Genomic DNA, 17,606 nt, shown 5'->3' with positions numbered 1-17,606 from the left:
AGGTAATGTGTGAGCACACGAGAGCCGTCATTGCTGCGGAGCCCCCTGTCAGCACGCGTTAGGAGGAGCTGTGATCTGGCCTCCCCCTGAGTGGGTTCTGTGCTTCTGTGTGCCATGCCTATGCTTAGGCCTCTCTCTGATCTCTGCTCCCTATCTGTTCAGCAGGTCCAGGGTCACATGCCTCCGCTCATGATCCCCATTTTTCCACACGACCAACGCACTCTAGCAGCAGCAGCTGCCGCCCAGCAAGGCTTTCTCTTTCCTCCTGGAATGTCTTATAAGCCAGGTATGCTTTCTAATTAAGTATTTTTATCATTCCTTTCTTTCAGCTTGCTATGTCTTTTCTCCTTCTGCTATTACTCAAAAACCCTTATTTGGTCTGAAAGTTTGCAAACATGCATGAAAAATGTATAACAACAAATAAAACGCATCAGAAGCCCCTAACAAGCTCTGTTCTGTCTGAACTTGGATTTGAGACCAAAGGCGAGGAACGCTCTTGTCCATGTGGAACAATAGATATGGGCACAGAAGTAGAGGAATGCAAACATGTTATCAACTTGGAAGTATCTTTCTGGGGTGTGTCGGCTTTAATTATTTTTCTTGTATCCACTGGAAAAGGTCCAATAGCACAAGCAAAAACATGCATTAAAAGTCTTACTATTGTTATAAACGTAGAAAGCAATGTTTTTTTCACAGAATCGTGTGACAGGGTAATTCTAGTGATTAGAGAACAAATATAATGTGGGAAGCTTGTGTGTGATGTAAGAACAGGTTTTCTTGCACATATAACTTTTCATTGCATGTAACAGCATGCCTTGTTCTCTCTCTTTGTCTTTATGGATCAAGAAGCTCCACCACCTTCCTAAAAAAAAATCATGTTGATTGATGCCCTGCCAAAGCAATAACCTCATACACCCCCATATCCTGGTGAAAATTAAAGATGTGCAACCATACCACTTATACTAAAAATAACAAAGATCTACAGCCTAAATTGTTTCCTTCTTCTCAGTCTAAGCTTTCCACATCACAAGGCCTACTGGATTATAGACACACATTGTTTTTATAAGTGCTGGTCAATTGGTTAGTCGATTACATTTAAAAAGGTTTAGCTGTCCCCTGCTCACACACACACACACATACAAAAAGAATGAGACGGTGATGTGTTGATGAAAACCCTTACTGATTTATGAGTCAACTCAAAAATGAAGGTCCTTCTCTGTAGAATAGTACCGTAAAAAGAAGAGGACTGAAAACGGAACAAAAAAAAAAAAACATTCAGAAGTCAGCAGGTTCACAACAGAGCATTAAAAGGTGTGGTAGAGCAGTTAATGAATTAACTATGGAACCACGAGATGAAAAAGAAAGTCAGCTATTTTGTAACTATGGAGCCATGACAGCTTAAACAAAGTGCCTGAGGGGGAGTCTTTTACCACTGAGCTTTTTTGCAGTAGATTTGAAGGGAAAAGGTTTTAGCTCAAATAACAACAGCTATTATGGAGTCATGGTCAGGGGTCACAATGTGTATGATTCCTGCATAATTCATGAGCACATGAGGAAATGGCAAAGGGGGTCTGAAATGACTTTTTAAGTCAGGAGAGATATTCTTAAAGCATTTATTATTTCTACACAATATACCCAGAGAGTACAATGTTATCGTCACCACCTGCAGGGTATACAGGATGCTGCCGTGTCCTTTCTCCATGAAGTGAGGGGCCAAGCATTCACTTCCAAGACTTAGGCCCACTAATCTGATGTTATCATTATGAGACAGCTCACAGGGACCACTGCTTATGACCCCCAACCCTGTGGTGCTCTCATGGCAACAGTGTCATTCTGGCACCATAGTGGTAAGTCATCACCCCATCTGCTGGCTGTGCTCAATGACCTGGTGTTGCATGGTAGTCAAGCACAGTCATAGAGACACCAAGTCATCTTTTAAACAAATAGATACAAGTTGGACTTGTTCAGTCTATTTGCACTGTTTATGCACAGCATTCAGTTTCAGGAGCCTCTAATGGACCTGCCGAATGACCCCATAGTCTTTAGGTTTCTCTGACAGTCTACCTCATAGACATCCCACCGACAGTTGATGGTTTCCCCATGCTATTTTATTACTTGTCACATTTAAACTGCTCTCTGATATTGTGGCATTTATTATTTAAATAATTCAAGTTGGGCAGAGTGGTTTTCCTCTCAATATTCTGCAAGTAAATTAAGTAATTTAGATTTTTTTGCACTTTATGGTCTGAATATATTTTGTAAACTATAAACTCAGATATATTTAGTTTATAGTTCCACTTAAGCATGTTTTTCTTTTAACAACTTTGACAAATTAAATTTGAAACCGGTGAAAAAAGTCTTCCATTCGTCGTGATTTGATCTGCCATAAGAAAGGTCTTAGCTCCATCTGTCAGCCCTCAGCAGATCTGTGACTTATAGTGGGACCCTGGAAATCTAGCCATGGTGTCATCTACATTGCTCCTCCTTGTAGCATTTAGAATACAGACTCTCTGCATGAAAACATCTATTTCCAACTTTAAAAGAAAATGTTTTGAATTTATTACATTTCAGCAGATATTACACCAGCCTGGCCCTGTGCCCATTCCTCTGGAGTCTAGTGTCTTGACACAGACTGTGCACACCCAAGACCCTGACCCTGGAGCATGAGACCCCCCCCCCCCGCCAAGCAGTTATAGTGTGGCACATGACTCTCCCCAGGTTTCACATGACATCTAAAGACATCCAGTCATTTATTATCCCCAAATCCTACGTCACAGACAGGACAGAGCAAATGAGACAGAGAGAAAGTGATTCCAAAAAGAGGAGGTGTAGAAATAACCACAGCACACCCTCCCGTACATCCAACCGAGCACTATTTGAAACCACTTCTGCTATGTGATTTTATTTGCCACTAAATGGGGATTGAATTTCCATGGCCTGTATCACATTGTGCTGTGGTGTACAAGATTGCAGAGTGAGGCGAGCGGACGAGGGCAAAGTGAAAGAGAAGGTACATACATTTACCTTGTCTGTGGTTTAATGGCTCCATATGTTTGTGAGGGGAAGTGACAGGCAGAAGTGGGGTCTGAGCGAAGGCCAACAACCCCTCCCCACTCCCACTGTGCACCCCCACCTCCTCTCCCTTAGACACATGGCTCAAACTAACCTCCCCTGTATGAAAGCTGTGCCATCTCACTGGGGATGTTCTGTCCGTCTCAACACACTAGGCTGAGTGTAGAAGTCTCTGCACTCCCATGGATATCAGTCAAACTGCAGCCATTTTTATATCCCTGTCTGACAAATGCGCTGATGGCAGGCCAATAGAAATGAATAGTGCCGCTTTTCAAAACCAGTTTCTTCTTGCTTGATCAGTGATATGTGAGATAAGAATGTATTGGAAGTTCTTTTTCATCCTTGTTATTGTGACTGTACACTTGTTCTAACCAATATGCATACAAGTGCTTTCACTCTGCTGCCAAAGCTGTCATTCAGAAACTTTAGCCAGATAAGTCTGCCACTGTATGAATTGCCTGAAAGCACATATACGGCCTTTTACAAACCCACTAACTGTATACAAGGAAAGATAGTGAACTTGATCCAACTAGTTAAACACACACACACACACACACACACAAATAGATAAACATTATAACAACTTGTTTAACTACGCAGTATTGTCATAATATTTTCCAGTGAGAATAATGTGCAGGTGGAGTAAGTCCACTTAAGTAAAACTACCTTATCCCTTTGTTAATGCAGATGTTTGGGCTTGAAGCCGAGCACTCATTGCAATGTGCCACATTGCTGCGTCAGAAGCAGCAAAGGGCCCACAATCCATGTTGGCACTTGCCTTGTCACTGTGGGCCAGCTCATTGTCTGAACCTGTATGCATTGTTGTCTCTCTCCCACTCTCTGACAGGTGATAACTACCCGGTGCAGTTCATTCCATCCACAATGGCAGCTGCAGCAGCGTCAGGACTCAGCCCCCTCCAGCTTCAGGTATGTACATTTCTATGACAAAGAATGCTAGGGAAGCGGGCCAAGCTCAGGGCAGAAAGGATGGCTAAGCAGCTGTACGCTAAGTAATGAGCTGCACACTAAATAATCCTGGAGGGCCCCGGCTCACACACGCTTATCACCTTACATATGTAATTTATCCCCATTTTATAGAAGATTTATCCCCAGTGGTTCTGCCAGACAGAGGAGTTAGGAAGATAATAGTTATTAGAGAGAATGAGAATCACTTTGCTTGCCTTAATCGTCTGCCAGTGAATTTATCAGAGGACAATTGACTGTGTAAGAATATCCTTTTTATTGCTTTTTTCTAGCAAATCAGCTATACAATTATTTTAGCTCTTTGCAGAAAACAGTTAAGAAAAAAGAATGGTTGAAAATAAACCTAATTTAACTATACGTGTGAGGGAAAAAATACTCTTGTTATGTAATGCTAAATAAGGCTGAGTAGAGGTTTGGAGCCCCAGAAAATGTTGAGATAGGCCCAAAGCCCTACAGGCTGCTCCAGGAATTTTCTCACACAGCATTTAAAAGACCTGAACCCAGGTCAAGGCTTAACCTGAGGCCATAATGTTTAATGTAGATGATTATCTGCTTTCTATCCTTTAAATCATTACTATTATAAATACTGCTACCGTGGTTAGTTTCATGCATTATCTTATTTTTCAAATTGGTGATAATGATCGTCTTTGTAAGTTTCCTACGAGAATTTATTTACACAGAAATATACAAATGGAAATCTGATTGATAAAATATGTATAAGAGTTGCATTGCTGCTTCTGTAATTATCAGTTTCAGTTGCATGTCTGATTAATTGCAGATCTTACGTCTGTGTAAAGCTAGAAATCAGCAATGTTATTTATTAAACAAAAGAATAAAGTGCAGAATGAAAAAGCATCTCTGTTAGCACATATGGTTATAAGTGGCCACTGCTTCTTTGTCAACAAAAGGCGTAAGTTGTTTCATAGCTGCAACTTGTGATGCTCAGCAGCAGAAACAAGTATGACAAGACTGAAAAAGAGAGCTCAGCAACAAGTTCAAAACTCTTTGCATACTGATACACGTGGCATTTGTCCTTCGGAGGCCACAACCGTCAGCGCTAACGAGCCTTGGCAAGTTCTAACAATGCATGCAGCTGGCTCTGAAGAGCTGTGCGTCATTATGCAGCCATGAGGAAAGTTATCAGAAGCATGCAAGGTGTTAAATGAGTCTGCTCATGTTTGAAGATGTGTGTCTGTAAAAGTAAAATATAGAGGCTGCTTTCGTGAATACATTTCTGGAGTGCGTGTGTTGCTTTGCTTATGTATCATAGAAAAGTTCATTGGAGGGGAGTGTCAGTTTAGACAGACATGCTCAGGCTATTTATAGGGGTGTATGAGGTCAGATGAGACAGTCATATATCTAAGGGTTGGGGTGAGAAGGGGAGACAGGGCTATAGTCATTAATTCTGATTATGTATCTAACCCTGGGAATGGGTAAAAACAGTGCCTCCAAGACCATGACTTGACTGACCTTTAGAGAACACAGTAAACAAAAAGAGGTGTATTTTCCATTAATTGAAGTCTGTCAGCCTGTCACATATTCCGCCTGCTGGCTGCTATTTACCCTGCAGAGAGATTCCCCTCAAAACAGTAAGGCAAGTCAAACATGCCCTTTTCTACATAGCTGGGATCAACAAACCATGTGACTGCTACCACTTCCTCTACAAAGCACTGGGAGCCTGCTATGATTAAAAACACCATATCAACCCAGACATGGAATTAAGTTAGAGTCCTTTCCACCCTTTTAGGGTAATAATAGCACCAGCACCCTTGCTGTTACTTAAAAAATGAAACTATTGAAAAGTCTTCTGAAACACAAAAGAATCAGCAACGAATATTCTTCTCTTGAACAGAAATAAAATCCCAAAACAGCCAGAAAACTGGTTGTTCGGTCTGTATTGGAACTAGATAAGGAGACCCTTGTCTTAAAGTTTGTACAGTAATACAGTGGTACAGCTTTCTTTAACTAACTTACTGTGTCTTGTGTTATGATTTGATATAATGCTACTGGAATATTTATGATAAAATCAAAATTAAGGTATGAAATTTATGAGAGATCCAAGGCTGCCTTTCAAATATTCCTGGTTTTGTTATTCTATTAGATTATATTTCATGCTTCATCTGGCACTTTTCCTGTTAACTCTGGGAACTGTCCAGAAATGTGTATATTTTTCAACTTAAACCCATTGTTTATATTTCTTATACACTTATACAGACAAACAGATATAAAATCCCACACACATAATGGCTGAAGAGGCCGATCCCCTCAATTAAAATCTCTCTTCCTGTCAGCTGCTTGGCAAGGTATAATTTTCACCAATTTGTTCAGTTTAGATTGTGCAATATATGAACCTTAAAAAATTATCTTCTTGGTAGAATTAATTCCCACAATGCTCCAGAAGTAATGTGAGCAGCCATGCAGCCAGCAAGGATAGCTGCTCTGTCAGTCTTAATGTTGGCCACGCAGCCTCTTCACAATCTCCTCTGTCATAACAGTCTGGGATCCTCCCCCATTTCCCTGCCTTTTCTCTTTATGAGAAGAAAACCCAACAAGGTAACAAAAGCTTAGAGCTGATGGATGTAAATGAATCTTCCAGGGTGCGTTAGAGTGTTTGGAGACTGTAATTTGCTTGTCAATACAGGGTGGTAACATCACTCTGGTGGCTGACAGTCTGCAAGTGGCTGTCACCAGGCATTGCTGTACCACAGGGCAATTTCACTCAATGTTTTCCTGACAGATTGGCTCTGGTCCGCAACTCACAGGAGAGGAGGCGGGTAAACTACCCCAGCGAGACATGCCCCTCTTCATTAGTGCCCACACAGAGCTGGGATGAGCCCAGGACCAGCAGGAAACAATGGCTCCATCCCTGCCTGTCCTTCACTGATTACAGCTGACACGTCTCACCTAACAGAGGAAATTGTGCTCAGATTGTACCCCAATCTGTCCGGACATCTACTATATTCAATTGACTTTGGAGACAAGAAGGGAATTTCCCTAATTCCACAAAAGAATTTTCTATCTGGGACAGCATTTAATTTGCTGTTTGTACACTATTTCTTACATCACTTGTCAAGTGAAAAACTATTTACTCAAGGAGAATGTGAACTTAATATATCACCCGTCTTTTTAACAGAACAAATGAACAGTAGGACAGCCTACAAGAAAGTCCTGTTTTTTTATAATTGAAAACAGACTCTTGAGTTCAGGCCATTTTGGAGAAAACTATATTGGATCAAACAGAACATCTGGGCTCTCTGTGTGTAGTATCGTTATTGAACTAAATAAATAGGAAGAAAGCCTTTCTTTCATGAAGTCAAAGCTCCATTTTCTGTCTCCTGCTTTCTCGAATTTCTAATCCACATCCTGAATCATCTCTGAGTGTCTTAGTTTTTGAATTTCTCTGTCAATTACCTCTATCCTTCTTTGTTTTCTCATTTCATGTGTGATTCTTTTGCATTTTCCCTATGAATTTTCCTGGCCCGTGAAATCCTCTTGCTTTACAGTACTGGAAATCAAGCTGCTTGAGATAAGACATAGCAGCACTCTTACATTTAGCCCTATTTGTTATGGCATCTCTTTAGGCCCGTGATAAACCTGAGCCCATCCTCAGCTTGTGCTCCCACTGTAAAGATGAAAAGCAGCCCATATGCTTAACAACAACCCGGACCAGATCTCAAGCAGACAGACACATCTGAAGGAGTACTCACTGGCTTAGACGACTGCAGTGATAAGAAAGAGTGTTACACAGTCAGGGACAAACAGGAAGAAAGTGGGAGAGCAGCAAACCGCACATTATCTTTTGTTTGGATGTAAATGCCTGTGTGGTACAGATGTGAAGAAATGGCTTCTATCATTAACAAGTGAAGCACTTTTGACTTTGAAAGAGAGGAAGAGAGGAGGAGGAGGGGGAAAAGAGAGGCATACTGTAGAGAGCAGCTGTTTCTGTGTTTATGAGCAAAGGAGCTTGGTCTTTGAAGGTAACCCAGAGCAGTGTAGAATGCTAGAGTGCGAGGAAGGCTGGCTAATAGGACGGCTAGGTGAGCAGCTGGATGGAGGCAGTGGTGAACAGAGGGACAGATGGACAGATAGAGTTGATAATGCAGTGAGCAGCAGTGAATGAGAGGGCTGGCTCCGGGGGCCCTGGGCCTGGAGTACCCACACTTACACAAGACAGAATGAGACTGCGTTCGTGTGTGTGTGTGGCAGAGAGAAACTGAGAAAACAGGACGTAAATATATATAGTTGTAAGATGAAGAAACAGGGAGGAGGGAGGAGGGTCAGAGCAGAGCAGGTTGGATGCCAGCAGATGAAACAGATGTTGAGCCATACTGGAAAGCTTCGGCACAGTGCACCAGAACGCCTTCCTCCACTCTTGACATCTGGGCCTAGCCTGGGTCAGCCTGCATGGTCGCCCTGGGCAATGAGCCTATACAAGCCTTGTGGCAAACGGGGCTGGCGCTGTGCTGCCTTTTAAATGGTGTGGTGCACTGAAGCACAGTTAATGTCCTCATATCCAGTCCAGTGCTCAGTGCCCTGGCCAGGCAGAGGTGAATGAGACATTGACATACAGACACACAAAGACATGAGAATCTGTTTAAGATTGTGCAGCCATTAGATCATGCTTGCCTCGTGTGAAGAAAGATGTTTGTGCTGTAAATTGTTAAGGCTTTTTTGTCTTGGTTTCTTTTTCCGTTTCCATGTGTGATGCACCGTTAGTGCTGCCAATGTGAAAGCTGACAGATAACTGCTACCATATTTTCTGGCACATGTTGCAATACAGCACCTATACCTTTCTTGGAAAAAAAGATTTTTCTTATTCTTCAGTTTCTGTTAATACGGCCAAGCATGTTTGCAGAAAAAGAAAACTATTGAATATGTTGCAAATGTTTGGTTATTTTTCTACACAAACATATGCTGCCCATTTTAACTGCACATCAAACATTTTAGATGTTTAAAATCATCAGCATAGGGTGTAATCTCAGTTTAATGTCGCAGGCGGAAAAGTGAACCTCCTCATTTAACCTCAGACAGATAACTGCTACTCCAGAGGGCTTGTTTTTAATTACCAGAGGCTAACAGGCTGACCTTGGGTGTGTTGCACTCACTTAAAATCTATGGTTGCTGAGATCTGGGAAAAAGGGAACGATGGGGTCAAAAAAAAGACCTTAGGTGTAGTGTTTTGGTTTTTTTTTCTATATTTGTGTCGTTTGTCAACTAAAAATACTATTGTTTACTACATCTGTATTATTTTCCTTGAATATAATAAAGAAGAACACTTTATTGATGCTCATTCCTACAAATAGAAACAACATATTTTTGGTATTCAGGGAGAAAAGAGGAAACGGAAAATAAAAACAGCATCATTCCAAAGGTTTACTAAGGCATTCACCTACTCTTCCAGGACTCCAGAGACAGAGCATTGACTTTCAGCTTGACCCTCATTACCGTGAACCTTTTTTTTGCTCGCACCTGGCAAGTAGATATAAAGAATGGGCTGTTGGATGTGAGAGTCAACTAAAGGATGCAGACACATGAGTTATGTCTTGGGAGACAAGAATTGACAATTGAAAAATGATCTTAGATTTTATTTGAACTTAGTCTTAAGATCATTTCTGTTCTTGTTTTTGAGTCCAGTTTATGAAAGATGCTGAGCATAAAAACTATTACATAGTGGCAGCACAGATAATACTTCAGCCAGGAATACACATGGGCCAAAGGTATCTCTTTTGAAGATTAGACGAGAAAGATGGGAGAGAAAATTGAACCTGCACAACACATATTATTCTGTGGAACAAATATTGGGTTACTAGTTGATTCCTCACTCGATGTTTTTAAAGGTCATGAAAAGTTCCCAACAAGCTCGCAGGCACATCCGTCCCTGTATAACCAGCAAGGGAATACTTTAGTTCAGTTTTAAACTATGTGGACAAAGATTTTCAGTAATTCAGTTTATAAATGAGGTCCAAAACTTGGCAAAATGTATCTTTCCTTAGCCTTTGACACCACAGTGCTCATTATACTAATGACTTCCTGTTAAAACTAGAAGAAGCCTATTGTTAAATCACTCTGTAATGCACTATTCATTTAGAATTGTTGTTTTTTTTTCTTTTTCTTTTGAACCATATTTGCAATATTGCTTTAGAAAGTGCCACCAAACTACACACATTTATAGTGACATTTTTTCCCGTGCTTAAGCAGCATATTACATCTGTCTCCCTTGATTGTATTTATTGTTCTTATGCTCTTGGAGTTTTCCTGGTCATAAGGCTAACCACTGTATCTCACCCCATGGTACTGACCTGCTAATCAGTACTGGCATCCTGACAGTGTGCAATTTGAGGAAAAGTCTAATTATGTTCTTTTTCCGGGACAATAAAGTTCTTCCCACTCAAGGTCAGGGGTATGCTGATCAACAGGCCTGTTAGCAAACATCTGTCCAGCAGACATCTACAAAGACTTCCATGTAGCCTAGAGTGACAGTCAATGGAGACTCCTCAGTCTCTTTTTTTTTACTTTACTTACTGTCACAATTTCCCTCCCTTTTTCACGTCCCTCCAACACACAAAATGCCTTTACCACTGACATTTACTAAATCTAGCTTAAATAAGAAGAAAACAGTTAAGTTTGCTCCTGTGTCCGAGCCTGTCGGAGACAAAAGGCTGTTTGTGAGGGAGGTAGAGGCAGTGCTATCATTGTGGGAACATAATCAGTCTGTCATTTCCGCTGCCCATGTGCTGTTGTTATCCTTAGGTCCCCTGGAAGAATGAAGCCTTTGTACTGCCGCTTATGTGGCAGCGATAAGGTTTCTAAGAGGAGTACATATGTTTATATCTGGAGGTATGTGCGTGGAAATAAAGTGCTTTTTTTTTTTGGCTTACGTCTTCATTTAAACTGCCAAAGGTGTGGACAGTAGGGCCAAGTTGCTTTTTTACCATCTACACAAAATGCTGTCTGTATGTGGCCAGTCAAACCAGGAAATGAGTCAAGGTTTACTGATTGGCCAGTGGAAGAGAAATTAGATTATCTGTGGCAGCACCATCTGACTGAATAACACAACAAACTATACAGTTTACCTTGTCTGGGGATAGCAGGCCAGTGTGCCAGTTAAGTGCTATCTGTCTGATGAAGTGAGGTCTAAGGCTAGATGTGGAGTAACACGTTTTTTTTCAGGCAGTAGCTTTATTTGACAGACCCCTGCTGCTTGTTGTAGGAGACAAAACCCCATTTCATGACTTCCTTCCAGGCCACTGATTACAGACCAAGGATGAAAAGTCTCAACATTGCTGTATTGCTGTGGGTGGATAGAAAAGGATATATAATAATAATTATATGACATTATTTTCAAGTTGAGGTTTTAATCACTGAAGAACAGATATGCAACTTGATGTCAAGATACAAATCTGTAACATTATCCAGAGTAATCAATACATTACTGCCCAAAATTTGATCTGTCCAACACTTGGCTCACCAATTTATTTTAAGACCTTGAAACCCTTATATCATATGCATGTAACTACTGATTCTAGTGCCACATAATGAGCCCAATAACGTAATGTAAACTGAATTTTTAGAGTTCCGTCCTGTTCACATCAGTTTTAAATGTTACCTATGTAATGTTGATTAGATCAGAGGTCTTCATACAGGTTCTTAGGACTTACAATGTTTGTGTCTAACATATTCTGTGATGGCAGTAGATGAGGTTGTTTGAGGAGTGCGGCTGTCTCTGGTGACTGTGTGGAGACAAATCACAGGCCAGAAACTTCAATAGGAAGCTATGTAGATCTAGAGCTCTTTGCTAACAAATTTGCATCCAGGCGGCAAACTTTTCTCTGTGATGAGTGGAAAATAGGGGCTCCAAGTATTTTGAGTGAAAGCCATCTCTGTATGGTTTTTAAGACTGCTGTCTCTCTCTGGGTTCAGCCTTTGAAATACAGTTAAGACCTTTGAAGGGGGTTCGCTGCCAGCTTCATGGAAAGAGAGGAAAGACGTAAAAGAGAGAAAGAGAGGGGGGATGAAGGCAGACACAGAGGCAGAGAGTTCTAGGGAGACGAAAAGAGAGAATATAAAACTTTGAATGTTTTCTGGATTTGGATGTTAACGCCTTGTGGGTTTCTCCACCCCACCCCCCACCCCACAGCAACTGTATGCCGCCCAGCTTGCCAGCATGCAGGTCTCTCCTGGAGCCAAGATGCCTCCTCTCCCCCAGCCCCTCAATGCAAGTGGGCCCATCTCTCCCTCATCTCTGAAGAATGACAAGAGTTCCTCCAGCCCCATCACTCAAGTCAAGGTACAACTCTCAGCTCCTTCAACCAGCCCACCCCACAATCCAAACCTTGAGAGGCACTTGACCTAACCCAGCCTAGATGGTGTTGTCTGATTAAACTAGCGCCTACAATGTTCACTACTTCAGTGTGGTGAGGCCAGCCTCTAACAGGCCATCAATCTCTAGAGCTTTAACAAGGCCCTCTCTCAACCAGAACTCTGTGGACATGGTTGCTATAGCTATGGCAGGCTCCAAGCCAGTAATTTGTGGAACACATGTTTTTTTTTTTTTTCCACAATGAAAAGTCCTTTCTTCTTTTTTGTTACAAAAATTGAAATAAAGCCATTACAACAGTTCCATACAACTGCTGACAAAAGTGAAGAAAAAGTAGGATCGACAACTCTTTTTTTTTTTTTCCCTGTAAACAAACCAAATATAGGGTACGTTTTCTGCTGCTGTATGGCATGACTCCACTAAATCTCAATGCAAGCGAAAGGCCACATAGATCATTCCCACTCACTAAGGTCATAATCAGAAACATATGCCCATTTTGAAGTAGTTTAGCTTAATAACATTACAATGAAGAAAGACCATAAATCATGGTAGGAAACAACTTCAGATTCTCTTCACTCACACACACACGTGCACACACACACATCCAGGTCCCTTGCCTCCTGGAATTTCCATCAAACTGACTCAACACTAATTTCATCATACAAGAAAAATAATCCATTTATCAGAGTAGATTAATGCCAATCAGCCTAATATGAACAAAACCCCAAATCAAGTGGAAACATTATAGATATTGTGAAATAAAACAAAATTAAGGTGTTTAGATAAATGAATTATACATGAATAGATAGATGGCAAACATGCACTGGCATCTTCCCAGTTATGTCCACACTCCAGTAGAATCAGATTGCCTTCAGTTTTGTTTGTCTGCTTTCAGCTTCACTGACATGACAAACTGTTATTGGCAGAGTAATAACAAGGCCTTGGGGCAGTCTATGCTTGAGCCATATGTTTGGATAAGGAGACACTTGGGCTCTGAAAAATACTATAACTGATAGCATGAGCCCTCATTGTGCTGGGTACACAGGGAGATTTATCCTGTGTCGAGTTAAATTCCTCTTCTGTGATGCCAATGTTTGCATTGTTTCCCACAGTCATTCAGCATTTATTGTATTTAAGATCATCTAATGTGTATATTTTGCTTATATTGACCATTATCTTGGGGTGTTTTCCAAATTGTACAATCATACTATGAACTACTGAAATTTTTTAATTAAAACTATCTATTATATTTAGACCATAAATCAATTCAAATATTTTTTTACATCAGTCTCTAGTACCCATTAGTAGAACATATTTGGAGCCAGTAGACAAAAGGATGAGAATGGCAGCATTTAGAGAAGTGTTCTTCATCTCAAAGAAGTAACAGGTTTTAAAAGGCTGCAACCAGCCCAGCAAATAGAGCTCAAAACAAATGCATCCTCCTTTGACCTCATCTAAGAGCCTCACTGCTCTTAATACTTTTTTGGAAATAGGGATATCAAAGCATATGATAAAACAGAGTATGCACAAATGAGGAATGAAATTAGAAAACAAGTTAATGAAGTAGATAATGTAAGTCGACATCTGATGAATGGAACAGCTGTCTTTGATCATTGCCACCGCCGTTATCTGGTCATTATTTATTCTTCGAACCAGAGTGCAGACACAGGGAGCAGGGAGGAGGAGAGGCAGAACAGATGAAGATGTACAGAGAGACAGAATCTGCTTTAATTAGTGTGAACAAAGGCGCTGGGCAACTGTGAGGACGATCGCAGAGGAGTAGAGTAGAGAAGAGAAGAAAGAAGAGAAGGGGAGAGCAGGGGAGAAAGGCAGAAAGAGGAGGAATCAAGGAGGAGGTGTGGGTCTGGATAGGGATCCTATAATTAACCAGAAACAGAGGAGAACTGTGCTGTCTGGGAATCCGGAGCTGCTCCAGGAAAGGGAGGGGGGACCCATTCACATCTGTCTTCTTTCATACTCCTGTCTCTGTTGCCGTAGGAGGAGGGAACACAGCCTCTCAACCTGTCTGCTCGGCCAAAGATGACAGAAATGGTCAAATCTCCCACATCCCCGACACAAAACTTGTTCCTCGGCAGTAAAAGCAGTCCTAATAGTCTCATTGGCAAGGGTGGTATCCCCAGTCCGCTTGGAGGAGGCCTGGGCCGGGGCTCATCTCTTGGTAAGACTTCAAAGTGTCTCCACACTTACTCACATATGTCAATATGATATTGTAAAGCTTTGCAATGTTGTACAGCACATGTCACAAACACATGATTTTCCCTGATGGCTATGTATGTTCTAGCTAACAAAATTTGTTGTCTCTGTGTCTAGATATTTTGTCCAGCTTGAACTCGACTGCCCTGTTCGGGGACCAGGACACAGTGATGAAGGCCATCCAGGAGGCTCGGAAAATGAGGGAGCAGATCCAGAGGGAGCAGCTGCAACACCACCAGCAGGGCATTAGTTCAGTGGGCCTCAACAATTGCAGAGCTGACAAGGTTAGAACTAGAATCATTAAGTCTTGTCTTATTATTACTGTTTCAGGTCTTCTCCATTGCAAGATTTTTCCATAAAGCAAGAAATGAGCAGTTGACCACAAGAACTTTCAGCTCTCCTTGAAAGAAGTGAAGGGGAGAAACTATTCATGAAAGTGGAACATTTTGATACAGCAGTAATTCTTAAGACTAGTAATTTTCTTTAATCCACGTCCAGGGTGGTCGTATTGATAAGAGCTGGCATAATTTAGCATGCACATGTATATTTACTCAAATTAGCAAGAATATGTTTGTGTGTGCATGTTTCGAGGCTTCTGCGTTGTTGATGATGGTGTGAGGGCCGTAACAGGCCATGGCAGTGCCCGGTGTGGGTTAAGAAGACTCTGAAGTCTGCCCAATTAAAGCCAACTCGCAGTCCTCTCCGTCCCCTGACACGGGATGGGGCTGCTTTGTACCAGGAGCACACACTCCCAGGGATTCCCTTTAAAAATATCTTCAATCGATGAGTCAATCAAGGAAAGAAAAAAGCTGTCCTCCTCTCTTCAGCTTGATGCCATGTTGCCAGTTGGCTGTGAGGAGCAGGCAGAAACTGGGAGCGATGCTCATTAATATTTCAGCACCTGACACTTTCAACCAGCACTCTCAACTAGGTCAATGTATATGTAAAAAAGTCAATGAATATCTATTTTGATTTATCTCTAATTTGGTGATAACTGTCTTTCCAGGTGGCAATCAACTATGCTGTTACTGAAGTGAAGTAAATAAATCAGTGCAGCCCAATGAAAGGACAGAGATGAAGCATCTCTCGCACAGTTGCACCCTCAAAAGCCAGGAAAAAAATACCTCTACAATAAGGAATCAGTCTATTATTCCATTACTGTACTGACAAACAGCCACGCGACCTTGCTCAAAAATAAATTCTAAGCTTTTTTTTCTGATTTATTCATTTTGTAGGTATTGTAGGTACATATACAAGCTTTTAGCAAGCGCGTGCAAACATGTTTTTTTTCATTGTCAGTCCCAGGAGTTGGTACAGCTGCCTCCTTACCTATCAACTAAGGTGTGTCTGTGGTCAACCATGCAGTCTAATCTGCTATGACATGACAGAAGTAACTAAACAATACGATTTTCCACATGCAGCACACCTACAGCTTCATTGTCCTTCGTAAGTAAAGCTTAACACCTTTTTTACTCCCTGCTTACTCTTTTGTGGAATTCTGTTTGTTTTCTGTGAATTTTGGACTCAACCTTTGTTCAGCCAGTGCTCAAGCAATCATCTCAGAGAGGAAGAATGCCTTTTTTTCCTTTTCTAAAGAGATGCGCTTGAATGAATCAGTCACTCCTCACCTGTAATCTACCTTTTGTTTGTGTTTGCCACCTAAGGAGAGAGAAACTGTGCAAGTGTGTCTGTGTCAGTGCGTGTGTCTGTGCGTGCGTGCGTGAATGTTTGTGGGTGGGCAGAGTAAGTGAATATCAAGTGGCCATAAAAGGGCCATAAAAATTGAAAAATTGAAAAATTATTTAGGAAATAAGCAGAATAAAGGAACCAGAGTATTGACAACAGAAAAATGAGGCACCACCAAATAATTAGAGTAATTTGAAGCCCTTCAGATCTTTCACTCATACCTTTGTGTGTCTCTTGAGAAGACCTACTTACCCATAAACGAAACAGCATCACCTCAGGTAATGTGTTTCCATTTTTATTACAAAATCAGTCTCTTTGAACGACACTTTAACCAAGCTGGCGTTTGACTCTCTGGCTTGTGCAAATCATAGTGAGCTATTGTCACTTGTTAGTTTCAGTGACACAGTTCCTATTAGGGTGATATGAACATTAAAGCCAAGCTTCATCAAGTCAGCTAAAAGAACTGCCCCATCATCTTCATCCTCTGACTGCAATAAAGAACAGTAAGTTGTAATTCAGCTGTAAAATGAGAGGTGAGAGAGTCTTTTGCTGATACAACAAGCTAACAGAGTAGAAAGGCTTGAACGCCCCAGATAAAAGCTTTCACTTTAGTCAGTTTCATAATATTAATATTTTAAGAAAGCGCCTCACCTGACATAAATATGGCGTGGTCTTTAATAGCTCCCGTCCAAGTCTCTTGTTTGGAAGTTTATCATAGTGAGAGCTTACAAGAAGAAGATTCTGTAAAGGTAACATAAATGGGATTAAGGAGAGGTTAAGATCATTCAGTGTGGCTGTTAGAGGGGATATTAAATATTGATTTATCCCACTGTAATGACCGGGCAGAGGAGTGGGTCTAAGTGCTGCCTACAGATAGATCAATTCATCTTTTCATACAAAGTGTATCTGAACAGTACAATGCGTTCCTCACTAACCTTTGTCACTGTGACTCTAGCTCCCCTTCTCTCCCTTCCTGGCCATTGACCTAGGAAAAGACAGGATAGATCAGACTCTGTTCAACAGTATACAAGCCTTTAACCTGAGGACATGTGAAATATTCATGCTTTACAAAAGCGGATTTTCCTGCTTGTTTTTTTATTTGTCTGTTTTTACTATATCCCATCAGTACAATGAAACCTTTTTACAACCCTTCTGCAATTTGCCTTTTTGAAATATTTATCTAAAGGTATTATTGTCTGCGGAGGGCAATTACTTTGTTTCATTATTTACAATCTCCTCCTCACCCAGTGGAAGCTTTTACCTAGAACGCACCAGTATGCCTACAGTCATATACTATACAGTGCATCTGAGCCCATTTGTAACCATTTGAATT

At 41.2% G+C, this 17,606-nt stretch overlaps 1 protein-coding gene across 6 annotated transcripts in view; it reads left to right on the top strand.

The window, feature by feature from the left end:
* sox6 (SRY-box transcription factor 6) overlaps positions 1–17,606 on the top strand; it is a 129,776-nt gene that overhangs the window by 90,753 nt on the left and 21,417 nt on the right. For 4 of the 6 annotated variants that reach the window (XM_072380650.1, XM_072380652.1, XM_072380653.1 and 1 more), the window contains 5 exons: positions 163–286; positions 3,920–3,999; positions 12,194–12,343; positions 14,372–14,552; positions 14,705–14,871. In XM_072380650.1, the coding sequence (XP_072236751.1) occupies positions 163–286; positions 3,920–3,999; positions 12,194–12,343; positions 14,372–14,552; positions 14,705–14,871 (702 nt within the window). The remainder of the gene's footprint in view (positions 1–162; positions 287–3,919; positions 4,000–12,193; positions 12,344–14,371; positions 14,553–14,704; positions 14,872–17,606) is intronic. The other 2 variants (XM_072380654.1, XM_072380651.1) reach the window with 1 other exon arrangement.

Source organism: Leuresthes tenuis, unplaced genomic scaffold (assembly GCF_036924035.1).
Source record: "Leuresthes tenuis unplaced genomic scaffold, fLeuTen1.0.hap1 SCAF_2, whole genome shotgun sequence".
Classification (NCBI taxonomy): Eukaryota; Metazoa; Chordata; class Actinopteri; order Atheriniformes; family Atherinopsidae; genus Leuresthes; species Leuresthes tenuis.
The sequence above is the reverse complement of the archived record's forward strand: the minus strand, read 5'-3'. Positions and strand labels throughout refer to the sequence as shown.